The 17,499-nt window shown below is 36.3% G+C and overlaps 2 protein-coding genes across 2 annotated transcripts; both read left to right on the forward strand.

Annotated features, from left to right (window-relative positions):
* Positions 1-3,926: 3,926 nt before the first annotated feature.
* Positions 3,927-5,915, forward strand: LOC107819256 (cell number regulator 7-like). Its single transcript, XM_016645347.2, has 4 exons — positions 3,927-4,069; positions 4,200-4,271; positions 4,776-4,985; positions 5,626-5,915. The coding sequence occupies exons 1-4, from the start codon at positions 3,985-3,987 to the stop codon at positions 5,703-5,705; spliced, it is 447 nt and encodes a 148-aa protein (XP_016500833.2). The 5' UTR covers positions 3,927-3,984; the 3' UTR covers positions 5,706-5,915.
* Positions 5,916-9,310: 3,395 nt separating this feature from the next.
* On the forward strand, positions 9,311-12,635 carry LOC107819255 (peptidyl-tRNA hydrolase, mitochondrial-like). Its single transcript, XM_016645346.2, has 8 exons — positions 9,311-9,736; positions 9,820-9,904; positions 10,810-10,877; positions 10,966-11,016; positions 11,087-11,160; positions 12,070-12,128; positions 12,202-12,278; positions 12,358-12,635. The coding sequence occupies exons 1-8, from the start codon at positions 9,422-9,424 to the stop codon at positions 12,463-12,465; spliced, it is 837 nt and encodes a 278-aa protein (XP_016500832.1). The 5' UTR covers positions 9,311-9,421; the 3' UTR covers positions 12,466-12,635.
* Positions 12,636-17,499: the final 4,864 nt, after the last annotated feature.

A 17,499-nucleotide genomic window follows, 5' to 3' on the forward strand; every position in this document is an offset into this window, starting at 1 on the left:
GTTTGAGTATAAGTCAAAACAGTGAGAAAATATCAATAAAAATTCCCGAAGGGTTCAAATAGTTGGCACTAGACCCATAAATGGCATTCAGCCCAAGTAATGATGATAACAAATAGTATTTAATCAAATGCGCGGTAAAATCATCAATCGGGACGGATCAAGTCACAATCCCCAATAGTGCACGACCCCACGCTTATCATCATGTGCCTCACCTCAATATAGCTCTACGATGTACAATCCGGGATTTCAAACCCTCTTATTTACAATCATTACTCACCTCGAACCGGCTAACTCTCTAGCTCGCAATGTCTTTGCCCCTCGAATCGGCCTCTACGCGTGTCGAATTTAACCAAAATCAGAACGAATAAGTCATAATATGTTAAGGGAACAAAGCCCAAGCGAAAACAATCAAAAAATACCAAGAATCCCGAAATTAGCAAAACCCGAGCCCCGGGCCCACTTCTCGAAAATCATAAATTTTCACATCATTAGATTCCTCATCTCCCCACGAGTTCATACATATCAAAAACACAAGAATCGAAGCTCAAATGACCCCTCGAATCCTCCATTAAAGGCCTCTTAAACTCAAGCCCTAAACCTCCATTTTTAGTCCTTTAATCCCTTAAATTTCAGTCCTAAATCATTAAATTATACCATAGAAATGTGTTTTAAGTCCAAAATCCTTACCTCAACGAAGTCTCTTTGATTTCTCTCTTCAAAATCTCCCATAGCTCCCAATTTCGAGTTAAAAAATGGTTAAACCCTTCAAAAATCGTGAAGGATGAAATATATACCTTCTGGCCAGGCATTTCTGCATCTGCGGTCCAAAACCCGCTTCTGCGGTACCGCATTTGTGGTCAAACCTCCGCGTCTACGGAATTCATTAAACCGACCCAAAATCGCATCTGCTAACTCCCTCCGCATCTGCGATTCCGCAGATGCGATCCCAATAGCCGCTTCTGCGGTCCAGCTCGCCTGGCCTCTTTCCGCTTCTGCGCCCATCTCGCCGCTTCTGCGGCACCACACCTGCGGTCCCCAAACCGTAGGTGCAAAAATACCAGAAGATGCAAAATCTGAAGCTGCAATTAACATCAAACTCCTCCGATAACCACCCGAAATCATCCCGAGGCCCCCGGGACCTCAACCAAAAGCACAAACATGACCCAATACCTTATTCAAACTTGTTTCAATCATCAAAACACCTCAAACAACATCAAACTACCCAAAACTCATCGAATCCAAGCCTAAGTTTCTAAAATCTTCTGAAACACGCTTTTGATCAAAAACCCAACCAAACCACGTCCGAATGACCTGAAATTTTGCACACACATCCCAAATGACACAACAAAGCTATTGAAACTCTCGGAATTCTATTCCGACCCTTATATCAAAATCTCGCCTATCAACCGGAAATCGCCAAAATATCAACTTTGTCAATTCAAGCCTAATTCTACCTCGGACCTCCAAAACCCATTCTGATCACGCTCCTAAGCCATAAATCACCTCCTGAAGCTAACCGAACCATCGGAACTCACATCCGAGCCCTCTAACACATAAGTCAACATCCGGTTGACTTTTCCAACTTAAACCTTCTTAAAAGAGACTAAGTGTCTCATTTCTTACCAAATCCTCTCCGAACTCAAACTAATCAACCCGATCACATAAACAACGGATAACGAAGCATAAAGAAGATTAAATGGGGAAAACGGAGCGGTAACTCATGAACTGGCCGGGTCGTCACATCTGACCAGTCCGGTCAACATTTTGACCAAATTATCGACCAAAAAGCGATCAACCTTGGTCGCTAATGTATTTAGAATAATTATTTAATTATTTTCTCCAATTTAGCGACCAACGTTGGTCGCTTTTCTTGACAGACCAATTTTGGTCGTCAAATTTTGGTCGCTTTTTTCCAGATTTCTAGTAGTGATAATTAATATTTACACATTAGCTCCTAGGAGACTAGTATATAAAGGGGGTCATTCATTTGTAATTCACCAAGCAAGCAATTCAAGTTCTCTCTAATACAAAGCTTTCTTTTAACAATTCTCTTATGTTTTTTCTAACATTTTCTTAGCGATCTTAAGTGTAGTAAGACTAACTTGGCATAGCAAAAACGTGAGTAAGTTGTACAAGATCGTGATTAAGTTATCAAGTGCGCATGTGTACTTAGTTAACAACTAAGGACGTAACAATTTTCTCGAATTTTTTGTTAGAATCGAACATGGCTCAGTGGCAGAGACCTCTGGGAGTTGGGGCGTAAACATTTCGAATTGCTTACTAGTTTGGCATTGAGTCAACATCCTGAGAATGAGAGAATAACAATGATATGATAATGGGGATTATGTGCAATGTAATGTATTGCTCGTAATAATAAAAAAGGAAGTTTACTTTGACTTGGGACTTTGTTTGCTAATATGGTAAAGCACTACTGCAAATTCTGCTGGCATGCAGTGGTACAGGCGTACAGCTAAAAGCTTCAACTTGAGGATTTTTAAGGTCATGAGGAAATTCTATGGTAAGAATTAAGAAAGATTGATTCGTTATACATAGTCGTGGTCAACATGATTATTTATGGATGCTTACCCTGAAAATTAGCTTCTAATTAACTGCTAGCATTGCAATATGATAATTATAGAAAGCCAATATTTTGGTGCCAACTCTATTTTGACTCCTGACCAAGGATTTAGAGACATTGCCAAAAGTCATGGCAATAATGGAGGACTAGTTGTCACATTGTCATAAAAGAATATTTGCACTGTGTAACTTAACCTCTAACAATTATCTGTCTGGTTATTATGAACAATTCCTTATTTTTTAAGTTACTTATTTCACGAGTTCATTACTTAAATAGTCACTGAACTATGTAAAATTATAGAGTAAAGTCGATTTTCTTTCATTTGTAACAAGAAAGTCACTCAATTATCCCTATTGCACTCTTATGATCACTCAACCAGATTTATTTATTTATTCGGTAAAAACAACTGACTTGGCAATCCACATGTACTTTTGGATCAAATAAAATAACTAACACCCAAACAAAGCATAGAAATCTATCCATACACCCAATCTGTCCCGTTCATAAGAGAGAGCGTTGTAAGACTTTTGGGTGAATTTTTATCTTTATAAATGGGTCGGATCGGGTCGATTGGGTGTATATGCTTTGGTCAGGTGTTAATTACTTTATATGGTCCAAAAGTCTATGTGGACGGCCAAGTCAGTATTTTCCACTGAAAAAATTAATAAATCTGATTGAGTGATTATTAGAGTGCAATAAAGATAGTCTAGTAACTTTCTTGTTACAAATGAAAGAAAAGTGACTTTACTCCATAATTTCACATAGTTCAGTAACTATCTAAGTAATGGACTCGACCTTACCCCTACATTGTGGGGGTAGAGAAGCTGTTTTCAATAGACCCTCGACTTGAGAAAGCATAAGTACCACATTAATAAAAAGAAAAACAAGACGGGACAACACCGAGAAGCCATGTAAAAGCAGAGCTATTGTTGTATTTATACTTTTCATAATGTTCCAAATAAGATGCACGAAGCAGCAACTAGGTGCTATTCTAGTCAACGTTGACTCCAACTTCATAGAAAAACATAGTAGTAATGAATTAAAAACAGCATAGGGAATTTCTTATTGACCAATTCAAACTTGGAACAGCCTTTATCTGGGGAAGATGGCTTCTAAATTCCAGCCATGCATTCAATCCTAGAACTATGAATGTACAAATATTTTTATTTCTCTCTCATTTCTCAAGTATTGAAATCAAAATCATTATTTGCAGTCCACTTAAAAGTATATCAATTGATCATTAACTAATTTAATATAGCTACACGATAGTACCATGACTCTTAATTAAATTACAAATATTTTCTTGGCCAAACTCTCAAAGCTCACGTTACCGATATATACGTTTACAGTTCTCCATATATTATACACAGCAAAACCTGCCTCATTACTCTTCTTATTACCTTGTCATGACAGGAACTCCGGTTACCAACAGCGGTGCTCCGGGACAATGGACCACCGGTTTATGTGGTTGCTGTGATGATCGCTCTAACTGTAAGCCAATTAATTCTTCTAAAAAATTTATTTGAAAAACAAAATCCCCTTGTTCTTTTTTATTTTATGTTATAAATGTGGTCTTTTTTTTTCCCTGGTTCTGAATTTAATCAGTCTTGACTATTTGCAGGTTGTGTCACTTGTTGGTGTCCTTGTGTCACCTTTGGGCAAAATGTTGAAATAATTGATAAAGGAACTACTTGTAAGCTATAATAGTTTCTTTTTTCTGTTTTTTCTTTCTTTTTTTTCCTATTCATTTTTACATGTGAAGGAGTGTCTTGGAGAAACAGTAAAGTTGTTTTCACGTGACTTATAGGCAGGGGCGAAGCTACACTTTGGTAAGGGTGTTCGATTGACCACTCTTTGTCAGAAAATTACATTGCGTATATAGGTAATATATCAGGTTTTAGAGGTACATAACATATATCGAACACCCTTTGTTAGGATTTTTTTTTTTTACTTCTTTTAAGTTTGAATACTCTCGAGGAAATTCCTAGCTTCACCACTGCTTATAGTTCACGGGTTCGCATCATGGAATCAGCCACTAATGCTTATGTCAGGGTAGGCCTGCCTACATATTACACCTCTTGCGGTGCGACCCTTGATCAGTAAACCCTACATGAATATGGGATATTTCGTGCATGGGGTCTCTTTATTCATTTTTAGATTTGACGACATATGTATGTATAACCTGCTAATTTTGCAGCTTGTGCTCACGCTGGTGCAATATACTATTGCTTAGCTCATGTGTGTTGTGCTTGTGTCTACACATGCACTTATCGTACAAAACTGAGAGCCTACTTTAGCTTGCCAGAGGACCCTTGTGGAGATTGCCTTGTTCATTTTTGTTGTCTCCCTTGTGCTGTTTGCCAAGAATACAGAGAGCTCAAAAACCGCGGTTTTGACCCTTCCCAAGGTATATAAACACAATATATACTACCCTGCTGAAACTTTTACGTGCCACAGTTATCATTTGAACTCATTATTACTTATTTTGACTTTTAGTAAGAAGCCGTTTGTGTTTGGCTATTTAATTTAAAAAATATTTTTGAGTTGCAATTAATGTTTGACCAAGCTTTTAAAAACTGTTTCTAATGTATTTTTCTCAAAAATATGTTTTTCAAAAAACTGTTTTTGGAAAGAATTTATTTTTTCTGTTTCTCCAAAACTGTTTCTGTTTCTCCTCAAAAGCATATTTTTTTCTTCCAAAAGTTTAGTCAAACACTTTAACTTTGAAAAAAAAGTGATTCTAGGATTGAAGAACCTTGGCCAAACAGACTATAAATATAGTACACATCAACAAGAGGTAGAATGTTCAGACTTGAGTCCTTTTATCCAAAGACTTTTTTTAACAATATTTCTTTCGGTAAATAACTAGTCGAATCTGATTAAATAGAGTGTTTTTATTAGAAAATTGAATTTATTGTTAAGGGTTTTGGTTCACCAAATTTTGGAATATTACAAATTTAGGAGTAAATATGACACATGCTAAATTGATTTGAATTTCTCATGAGATTAATTTGCATTCTGATAATCGATTGGTTGCATGGGTAAAGGATGGATGGCTAATGCTCAGAAATGGAGTCAAGATGGAGTCACTGTACCTCCCCCTATTGCACCAGGCATGACTCGCTAAAAGAGATTTCAACCAGCAGGCTGTAATTCTATATTTCCTGGGCTTGTTCTTTCTTAACTCTGTTGTATCTTTATTTTTTAATTGTGGCATGTGTCAAGTGAGAATTGTGCGAGTGTTTTCCTTCTGTTATTGCCCTATAAATAGTTATGAACCTCTTTATTAATTTGGTCTGCTTTATAAATAAAGGTTCTTCCATTTTGTTTTTTCCTTTGTCGACGCACACATTTGTGATGCATATTTACAAGGAAGCAAATGGCGTAGAAAACCGCCGGAAATACAATGATATATGCATCCTTAAAACAATTAGTGGAAAAAGAAATAAAAGGCAAGTAACTTGCTCGTCATTTTTACATTCCTATACACTATATGAAACTATATTACCCTCTCTATTCAAGTTTTACTATAATTATATTTTATATACCCAATTATCATTTATGTACATTTTAAGGAAATTAATGATAATAATTAGTGTCCTAAAATCACTCTAACGTATCTTCCACTCCCCCACATTTCTCTCTCCACATTCCACCCCCTCCCCCACGTATCTTGCACAAGAGAGCAGCAATTTCACTATTGACAACCATTAAAAGCTTTGAATTTAAATTTGGGTTTTCAAAAAATATTGTTTGTTTGAATTGGGTGTTGTTGCAAAGAATTGAGAATTCTCTCTACGTCTCTCTCTATCTCTCAATTTCTCATTTCAGTAGTGCAAAGCAAAGGAAAAGAGAGCAGCAATTCCACCATTGACAACCATTAAAAAGCTTTAAAGCTTTGAATTCGAATTGGGTTTTCAAAAAATATTGTTTGTTTGAATTGAGTGTTGTTGCAAAGAATTGGGAATTCTCTCTACGTCTCTCTCTATCTCTCAATTTCTCATTTCAGTAGTGTAAAGCAAAGGAAAAGAGAGCAGCAATTCCATCATTGACAACCATTAAAAAGCTTTGAAACTTTGAATTTGAATTAATTTGGGTTTTCAAAAACCATTATTTGTTTGGATTGAGTGTTGTTGCAAACAATTAAGAATATGGTTTGGAGTTTATATCTCAATTTCAAGAGTGTTTTGATGAAGATTAGACTTGATTTTGACTGAATTTCAGATTGAAACTCGAAGAAGAAGAAGAAGAAGAAGAAGGAGGAGGAGGAGGAGGAGGAGGAGGCATGACATACATTATGCCGGAGAAATTGTAATAAAGTTGTATTAAATTGTATTCTGTTGTTTATATAGATATATATTTTTATTTAAATATTGTATGAAAGTTGAACAATATTGTATAAAAATTATATTTAAGTTGTATGATATTGCAGTTGTATATATCTGGGTAGAAATAATGTGTGAAAGTTGTGAATAAGTTGTATAATATATAATTAGTTGTATGAAATTTGTTATTACTATATATAAATCAGATACAAAATATACAAAAGGCATATTGTATATTTATGTGGTATGATATTGTAGTTGTATATAACTTGATAGAAATAATGTATGAAAGTTGTAGATAAATTGTAGATAAGTTATATAATATATAATTATTATGTATATACTATACTTTTACATTTTAAAAGTATGCAATTACCATGACTCAGTACAGGCAAATAATAAATCAGGTGTTGAAGTAGTGATTGATATTCCTGATGAAATTAAAGGCACGAACAGTGACTGTTGTATTTGCTTAGGAGAATTTGATGAAGAAGAAGATGATGATATGAGCGAAGTGATACTTGTTGCTTGCTGTCATAGGTTTCATGCTGCTTGTATTACTCCTTGGTTATTAGTACCAAAATACAAGACATGTCCCTTTTGCCGTACTTGTGTTACTGCGCTCATGACTTTTTGAAGTTTAAACATTTTGTTACATTCTAGTGTTATACAACACTGTGAAATTAGCTCTGCTGCACACACCTTTATCCACCTTCTTCCTCCGAGAAACATAGTAGCAGAGAAGAACCAATACCGCAACTGTGATTAGACTAATTAAGACGGCTTTACCCACACGTCTTCAAGTGAATATAAGAAACAGAGTGTGAACTTAGCTTCAATCAAAGTTACTTAGAACCACAAGAGAATAGAAACAAAGATCAACTAACTAGAGGGAGAAAAGACTGCTATTTGAGAGGTCAATAATCCATGATTTGGCAAAGATTCATGTTCTCAGTGAAGCATCATCTTCAATGGCCCTTAATAGAATTTTTACATCTTATGTTCTTGTTTCTTTTTTTAATCTCCATTATCAGCATTCAGCGCTATTAATTACGTGGAGTTTGCTTCGTAATTGTAAAAATGGTTTTCGAAAATAAAAATTAATTTTAAAATCAATAACAGAAAAGTAACTGAAAAATTTTACTAGAGAGAAAAGGGGAAAGGGGAGAGAAAAAAGGAAGTATGTATAACTAAATCCCTTAATTAAGTAACAAATAATGGATTGAGAGCTTTTTAAGGTGGATTGTATATATTTGATAAACAAAACTTGTTTATGCCAGGTAATTAGTTAAGCATGGACATTAAGGGTAATAAAGTTTTAAATAGTGTATATGAATGAAAAAACCTCTTTTAAAAAGGGACAGCCCTGTTATGCACGGGCTTCGGGAAGGGCCGAACCACAAGGATATTCAGATATTGTATGCAATCTTATCCTACATTTTGCAAAAAGCTATTTTTACGGTTCGAACTTATGACCTCCTACTGGCCATTTTGGTAAAGTGTATATTTCTGTTAACCTCTGTCTTTAAAATTAGTGGAAAAATAAAATAATGTTTTGACGATTCTCATCCCCACGGATAATTAGCACGGAGCATTACGGAAAATTCCAAACAGCCAAAAGTATCGTTAACTTTTGTCGCGAAAATTCCAAATATATAAGTTTATATATTTTACAACTACCAAATATAAATAATTTTTGTCACAAGCTAAAAGTGATTTTTACCTGCAAAAATATAAGGAGGCGCGAAAATATGGTTTAATATAAACTCATAGCTATGCATTGAATACGCCCCTGACCACGCTTGTTAGCACGACACGCTAGCTTTCATCTTTTCTCAAACTAAGGTGTTGGTTGAACTCATCTTTTAATTTATCGTGGATTTAGCACGTTTTCTGTAATAAAAAATCTGTCAGCTCCGTTGAAAAATTTATTGTTCGTTTTGAATTTCGAAATTACTTTTTTCTATTTACAGTAATTTTTCTTCTTTAAATTAATTCCTTACGGTCAATTGATTATTTAGTATAACAATTATAAACGTTCAATTAGATATGTGTCATGCAATTCTTACAGTTCTCAATTCGTATTGGATTTTCTTTTATATGATTTTCATTAAACTGTTTATTATCTATTTCTATTATTTCATTTACGTGTATCCCAAATTCGTATTAATCTTTGAATCATCAAATAACTCACTAAAATGAAAAACATCCAAATAACTCACTAAAATGAAACATCCAAATAAATTTCATATAATCTCATAGAAAGTGAGTAATTAAATGAAAAGACCTTGAATTAACTTATGCTCTTAGTTCTGTAACTTTGCCGCCTTATTCATTTATTTCCAAGTCATACGCTCTAGAGTGGCTCAAAAAACATTGTTTTCTTTTTCTCTTTTTCCTTTGTTTTGGGTAAACAAAACGACGCCGTTGGCCGCCATAGAGTCGCAATTCCTTTTCAGTCAATCCGTTCCCATTCTAAATTCGGATTCCAACACGTCTCTTACCATCTAAAAGCATAATGAAACTAGCATGTGCAATTTCTAGCAGTGCCTCATCGGCGACGGTCCTTTGCCGCCGTGGCGTCCGCCTCTTCTCCTCCTTCTCCATTCCCAAAACCCTAAATTCATCATCATACTGGAGGAGTTGGATGAGCAACACCGCCGCGACTAACTCTTTACATCAAATATCCTGTTCAATGTCCACCTCAACCTCCCCACCACCCTCACCGGCGTTATCGGAACCACCGCAGGAGAAGCCGAAGCCGAAACCACAGCCTTGGCTTATTGTTGGCCTCGGTAACCCTGGGAAACGATACGCTGGCACCCGTCACAACGTCCGTAATGTTCCTTTGCTTCTAGTTGATGTTTTCGTACTGATTTATATATCATGTAATGATTGGACTATTGAATTTTGCAGGTGGGTTTTGAGATGATAGATACTATAGCTGATGCTGAAGGGATATCTATGGGCAGTGTTTCCTTTAAAGCTCAATTTGGGAAAGGTACTTTCTTTAAGCTTGATTATACTGGATTTCGTAGTTTTCCTGATATATGCAGTTACATTGCGACTGTTATATTGTGATCATTGTATTGCACAGCATCATTGCATTGACTAGTCGTTTTGGCCCAACCACATGACACACGTATTCACGACACTAAACTATAGTTAATTAATACACATTCACAATTTAATTTTTGACTTAATCATCGTAACTTAGTATGGTTTGGTGTATACACCGAGTGCAGGTAAGCTTTTATCCTTTTTGTGGTTCTAATACAATCTGTTTCTGTTTGCTAATTATGTTATAATATTCCCTAACTTTTGAACCCTGGATTTTGGTCTTAGTGGTAAGAGTGCACGTCATGTGTTCAAACCCTGCCAAGACTTTGTATATAACTGGAGAAGGAAGGGGTTGGTCCATTATCCGTCGAATCGTGTGCCACTGGCTTTAAGTGATTTCTTGGTTATCAAAAAAAAATCTTTTGCTGATTAGCTTTGTTACATGGGTCGTTGATTTGCTTTGACATATTGTTTTAGAACAGTCGTGACTATTATGTAGGTGCTTCATCTACATTCTTCAAAATGCAGTTAAAATTAGCAAAAGAATTTAGTCATACGCTTATGGATACTACATTAACTTAGCTAATTATTGAAGCTAGTGGGCTTTGCTTTGTTGCATTGAGGTTTTCGCTCTAATTTAGCCATTATTGAAGTACCACTAATGTTGATATTTGACTATCTTTGTGGTGAACTACATTGACATGCTGTGTCTATAGGGAAGATTATTTAATCAAAGCTTTTCCAAATTAAGAAGTGGAAAGAAGGAACAAGTTTGATAATGAACTCGGTCGTTCAAAGTTGCTCTTTAGGATCACTTTCATCTTCTTTGGTTTCTTTTGCTTTTAGGTTTCATTGGAGATGTTCCAATTATGCTTGCTAAACCTCAAACATTCATGAATGCAAGTGGTGAGTCTGTAAGTTCACTCGTCTTGGCATGAGCTGTCTCTTGTAGCTTCCATTCACCAAGTAAGCGTAAGATTGATATTTTACACTGTTTGACAGGTTGGAGCAATCGTTTCATATTATAAGATTCCACTGAAACAAGTTCTTGTGGTAAGCTATTGACAGTTGAGCATAGAACTTATCTTTGTAACAACTTCTAACTGAAACTTTATATATGCAGGTCTTTGATGATTTAGATTTGCCTTTTGCAAAGTTGCGGTTATTGCCAAAAGGTGGTCATGGAGGACACAACGGGTAATCTTTATTGTTGAATTGTGTCCTTTATCTGGAGCTTTCATCATGCGCTTATAATGATTCTGAAGTCTATTCCAGATTTTAATTTCTGCTATTTGCCTGAATAGTTGATGCTTGAATTATGTAGATAGTCATTGATTGAAAATTTGGAAGCAAGATTATTGATGTATACCAAGCATTTCATAGTTAACTCCTCATACTTGTGGTTAATCATCAAAGTGTGGAGAAGACGTAATGAAGGATTGATCAATTTGCGAAGTTTCACAAGTCAGGCTGGTTTACGTTAGTTTTGGCTTTTTTCCTCAATTTCTCATTGCTTTACACTTCTACTTGATAGGCGGAATTTTTGTGGAAGGAAAATTTAACATAATCTTCACATTCAAATGATCCTCATGTGCTGGAGTCAAAACTGCTTGTTGACTGCTTTTCTCCTGGCTTTAAGTGAAAGAATAAAACATATGATTTGTTTCTCTTTTTGATAAATGAGAAATCCCCAAGAGCTAGTGGCACACGGTTCGAAACCCGCGATGTGCGCCTAACCACACATCATGCATTGCGCTCTAACCACTACAATAGAGCCTTGTGATTGGCATTTCTGGTCTCCAACTGTAAGGGGTCTTAAATCTGTAAAGTAATGTCATGGTAGGGCATCTTATGATACATGGAATATGGAAGCTTGATATATGTAGAATCTCCCTCCATGAAGGCCATACAGTTAGCACTTTGTCTGGATAGATTTAGATTTAGCACCATTTCCTTTCTGTAATTTCTGAACGAATAAAAAAGAAATAGGAAAGCCTTGGTGATCTGAAGAATTTGCTTGTCCAATATTCTTAGCTTAGATATATTTTTCTGTGCTCTCTGCTTTATGGTACTGGTATGACTAATGTCCTGCCTTATGTTTTGAAGGATGAGGAGCATTATGAATCACCTTAAAGGGAGCCGTGATTTTCCTCGTTTACGAATAGGTATTACCTCAGATCTTTTAAGTACATCATTTCTGTGTGTTATTTTAGTTTTAAAATTTAATATTTTCTTTAGGCATTGGGAGGCCTCCAGGGAAAATGGATCCTGCTAGTTTTGTTCTTCGCGCATTTAATCGACAAGAACGGGAGGAGGTACTTGCTTTTCTTTACTTATTTAAGTAGATTTCAGAAATACAATCACATATTGATGTTTGGCTTCTTTTAATTTCAGTTGGACTTCACATTACATAATGGTTTGGAAGCAGTGAGAATTTTAGTGCTCGAGGGTTTTGACAAAAGTGCCACATTTGTGAATAGTGCCAAACCCTTGACAGTTTAGTTTAGGGAAATTCATTTTTTCATATTTTCGGCAATTCACGAGAAGGCGGCGGAAGAACCATTGCTTGTAAGCCTACAGAAATATAGTTGGTTAACCAGAGTCATTCTAATACGAAGCCATAAAATCTTGTCAAAACATTTTTGGTAATGATTTTTTGATAGAGTTTTCTACTTTTCGGGGTTCCCCTTCCGGCATTTGCATCTATACCCGATTTTTATGTCACGTTTTAACTTATGCTCGCTTTGCAAAAAAAAATTGCAAGTGTACCCGCTTTTTCGCATAACTTCAGCATACGGGGCTGAAGTAGTAAAGACAATCACGCAAAACTTCAGTATTTCTAGAAGAGGGGCCTGAAGTTCAGCTTTAGAGCTAAAGTTTTTGTTTTGTAACTGGCGAAAGTTTTTGTTTTGTAACTGGCTGAAGTTTTGTTTTGTAACTGGCCTAGAGCTGAAGTTGTTTTATAACTGGCGAACTTCAGCTCTAGAGCTGAAATTTTTGTTTTTGTAACTGGCGACTAAAGCTGAAGTTTTTGTTTTTGTAACTGACAAAAAGTTTTTGTTTTGTAACTATCGAATTTCAGCTCTAGAGCTTAAATTATTTAGTTCATTTGTAAAAACTTCAGCTGTATAACAAATTGGCACTATTTGTTATATTTACTTTTTTCTTATGATTCACTGAAGTAAGCTACGAATCAAATGCTTTGCTTTAGCACTTACTACTATATTGTATTTGGGTTTTTGACTTTTTAGCCTTAAAGCAGAGCGCAGAGTATAATAGATAGTGTAACTCCTTTCATTAATGAATTATGCAAATGGATATGAACCAACCATGGGAGTGTGTACTGTGTTTGGTATAAGAAAGTCATTTTTTTAATAAAGATTATGAATTGGACGATGAGAACGAAGAAAGAAAGAAAGAAAGAAAGAAAGAAAGAAAGAAGAAGAAGAAGACGAATGAGGAGAAGGACGAGGAGAAAGGGGCTGAAGTTATTTAAAAAGTGGGTACAAGTTAAAAAAAATTTAAAAAATGGGTATAAGTTAAATGTGAGCGACCAAATAGGACACCCCGTGCAATTTTTACTTCCCTTCGCCTTTGTTGTAATCATGATAAGTTTAAACATTCATTTTTTTGTTTTAAGGTATCCAAATGTGACGTCAAACTGGTCTTGTTTCTTAGTTTTATATCCCGGTCGAAAGGGGAAAAATTCATTAATTTCATGTATGTATATTTATTCCTCTTTTTTTGTCTGTTTGTTTGTTTTTTTGGAATTTGTCTGTAAGTTACTAGCCGCAGCGTATTCAATTCGTCAACGTCGTTCAAAATATTCATTGAGGGAAGTTGTGGGACATTCCTTGCGGAGAATTTTGACACACATGTACGAGCTGCGCTAAGGATCTGATACTGAAATTTGCCTTTGTATAAGAAAACAAGTAAAAATAGCACGGTATAGCCAGTTTTCGGATTGGTCATTCAAAAATAGCCAGCGTTTACTAAGTCAATAAAAAATAACCACTATTTTGCTGCAGTAGAGACCGGTCCAGCATAATAACTGGAGTTCGATGCACCTGTGTATGAACTCCAGCATATTATGTTGGACCGATATTCTTTGCTGGCTCCAGTATAATATACTAGAGACTGGAGCACCGGTGCTCCAAACTCCAGTATATTATGCTGGACCGGTATATTTGCTGGAACTCCAGTATATTATGCTGGAGTTCTAGTGTACTTATGCTGGAACTCCATCATATTATGTTGGAGTTCCAGCATACTTATCTTGGAACTCCAGTATAATATGTTGGAGTTCAAGTATACTTATGCTGGAACTCCAGCATAATATATTGGCGTATTTTTCGGGCTTTGAATAATGTTTTCACTCAGATTTATCTTTACATGAAATATGGCTAAATTTTAATTACTTTGGAAACTGGGCTATTTTTGAACGACCAGTTATAAATCTCGTTATTTTTTAATTTCACCCAGAAAACAATTATAAAAATAGGGCTCTTTAAACATGGCATGCCTATTGAACAGGACAGCGAAACTGAAATAGTGTCATTTTTGGCACAAAATACGTTTCTGCTGTTTAAAAAAAAAATGTTACATTTCTACATAAGACGCACTGCGTTTTACTTTAACGGAAAGTTAGCCATTAAATTTAAACGAAGTATTATACTGCGTTTTGTTAAAAAATTAATTTTTTATAGGAAAACGCATTACAATACTACGTTTTCCTTAAACGCAGTATTGTACTGCGTTTCCCTATAAAATTTGGGCCCACCTTAATAAAGTTCTGCAGGACTGCAGAGAATATTTTTTTTTAGTGTGAAACGTAGTATAATAGTGCGTTTTGCACTGAAACATATTTTTATACTGCGTTTTATACTAATTTTTGGGTCCACCAATAAGTGTTCTACGGATAACTGACATAACAATAATTCAAATACATAAAATGTGGTATTGTACTGCGTTTTACATAAAAAAATTCTGCACCCCAAGCTCGGACTTGCCTTATTTAAAGGCGTTTGAATTTTATGAAAATCCATTCAAAACTTTCTTTCAAACTTCCGTTCATACTTCTCTCTTCTTCTTATCAATCACTTTTTTATAATGTCTGAAGAGCCAAAAATAAGGGTTTCATTATATTGGGGGGTGAAGTTGTGCTGGAGAATAAATCTGTGAGGTATAACTCACCTCCACAGTGTAATGTTAAATTGTCGCTTACAATGGAGTACGATAAATTGGTATCGTTGTTACGTAAAAAAATGAGTGTGAGGAAATGTTCGGTTAACCTTAAAGTAACCGGTAGATTTGCGTATTCAGTGACTCCGCAGGGATTTGCTTATTATTCTGAGTTTAACATCGAAGATGATGAAACTCTTAGAGATTTTTTGTGGATTCCGGATGAATACAAGAAATTTATTGTAATAAAATTATTGAAAATGTACATCAAGGTTGAAGACGTTCCCAATAATGAGGGCGTGCATAGTAGGGATAACCCCCAGTCATCGGGTGGTTATTCTGGAGCAGTTTTTGCCGGACAGATTGCTGATGAAAGAGCTTGTCTTGATTTAAACTTGTCACCAACGGCGAATGAGAAGCCACAAAATAATTTTTTGACTTTATATAATCCACAAGACGACCGATAAACATCAATTTTTCTATGATTTAGCGATGTTTATTTTATGTTTTAATTGGATTTGTATTAACAGTCATATTTTTCATAGGGGGTACCGTTCGGATATGAATTTTACAAGTTATGACCCCACCTCTAGTTGGAATATGCATAGTTCTGGCGTATTGGACCACGGTGGTCCATCTGAGAGTCATCACCAACAAGAAAATATCCATCATGAAACGTCAAGACAGTATAACTTGTAAGTAAAGTTATATAGCTATATGTAAAGTATTTATCTAGTTGGGTAGCTTATCATTTTGTTCTTTTTGTGCAGTGAAAATGAGCATCTTGATGTTCCTGACCTCATACAGTTGCCCATAGATGATGTACTGACTCGTGATTTGGCAGATGCGTAGAGTCAGGAAGATTATAGTGATTATGACAACAATGCGGATGAGTCTAGAGATGACACACCCTTCTCTGATGAGGGTGATGACGAGGAGGAAGTAGATGCTGAACCTGAGCTGACGAGGGAGCATACTCCTTCACCTCCCGCTAGACCAAGAGTGTACGAGTCCCACGTGCCATTTCATGAGTGGAATATTCCCTACCTTGATAATTTGCCAAGTATGCCGGACGTGGATGCCCTCACAAGGGGTGATGACGAAATTCAGTCAGCGATGTGAGATGAGTCTAGACTAGCGGTGCTGGCAAAGCCCATGTATTTTCCCGATAAAGCTCGCCTAATTAGGGATGTAAAAATTTACAGTGTAAGAGAGTGTCGTGAGATGACGGTAAGTGAGTCAAGTATGGAGGTATACAAGGCTGTATGCCGTAGAGACTTTACGGGTTGTCACTGGATGTTACGTGCCAGCAAGAAGAAATCAGGTTTGTGGAAAGTGGGTAAATTTATTAGCACCCACAGATGTGAAATGGACACATTCAATGAGAATCACTTCAACCTGGATGTGGACTTGATTCTCTAGTTTTGATTCCATATTTGGAAGTGTCCATTAGGTTCAAGATTAAAGAGTGTATTACAGCCGTCCACCGGGAGTATGGTTGTACTATAACCAAAAGAAAGGCATATCTTGGTTGCAAACGTGCCTTTGAACTTATTTATGGCGGCTGGGATAAGTCTTTTTCATCTTTGCCCAGGTACATGACCGTACTGCAACACTTTAACTCCGAGACTGTTGTTGAATGGAGGCGTGAGCGGAGTTCGAACAAACCCGAATATATTTTCAACTATGTGTTCTGGTCATTTAAACCAGCAATTGATGGTTTTGTGCATTGTCATTCTGTAATTTCCATAGACGGTACTCATGTCTATGGAAAGTATGATATTAAGCTTTTGATTGCAATTGCAGTAGATGCCAACAGACAAATATTTCCATTTGCTTTTTCTATTTGTGCCAACGAAAACGAAGAGACGTGGGCGCTTATTTTGAACCACTTGATGCAACATGTTGTCACACAACGTTCAGGTATTTGTCTAATATCTGATCGACATGGTGGTATTTTAAGTTTTATACGGCACTTGCCAAAATGGCAGGAACCCTATGCATACCACCGTTACTGTGTGAGGCACCTGAAGGCCAATTTCCAAAAGAAATATCCTGACAAGGCCTTGCATGACTTAATGTGGATGGTTGCAACTGAGCACCAGCAGTGCAAATTCATGAGGCACATGGAAGCGATCTGGTAGTTAGATCCACGAGCCTATACTTGGCTGATGGGACATGAGCTTCACATGTGGACATTGCATGCTGATGGCGGCAGACGATGAGGAGCCCTGACTACAAATGTGTCAGAGTCGTTCAACGGCTTGTTGAAGTCTGCCCGTGGATTGCCCATCACTGCCATGGTCCGCATGACATTCAAACAGAGTGCGGAGAGGTTAGTTGAAAGGCATGGAG

The sequence above is a fragment of the Nicotiana tabacum genome, chromosome 20 (assembly GCF_000715075.1).
Source record: "Nicotiana tabacum cultivar K326 chromosome 20, ASM71507v2, whole genome shotgun sequence".
NCBI lineage: Eukaryota > Viridiplantae > Streptophyta > Magnoliopsida > Solanales > Solanaceae > Nicotiana > Nicotiana tabacum.

Excerpts from the sequence above, each read along its gene's own strand:
- LOC107819255 (XM_016645346.2), top strand. The coding sequence starts at position 9,422 with ATGAAACTAGCATGTGCAATTTCTAGCAGTGCCTCATCGGCGACGGTC. Across the intron at positions 9,905-10,809 it reads TAAAGCTCAATTTGGGAAAG|GTTTCATTGGAGATGTTCCA; the intron begins GTACTTTCTTTA and ends TTTTGCTTTTAG. Across the intron at positions 10,878-10,965 it reads TGAATGCAAGTGGTGAGTCT|GTTGGAGCAATCGTTTCATA; the intron begins GTAAGTTCACTC and ends ACTGTTTGACAG.
- LOC107819256 (XM_016645347.2), top strand. The coding sequence starts at position 3,985 with ATGACAGGAACTCCGGTTACCAACAGCGGTGCTCCGGGACAATGGACC. Across the intron at positions 4,070-4,199 it reads CTGTGATGATCGCTCTAACT|GTTGTGTCACTTGTTGGTGT; the intron begins GTAAGCCAATTA and ends GACTATTTGCAG. Across the intron at positions 4,272-4,775 it reads AATTGATAAAGGAACTACTT|CTTGTGCTCACGCTGGTGCA; the intron begins GTAAGCTATAAT and ends CTAATTTTGCAG.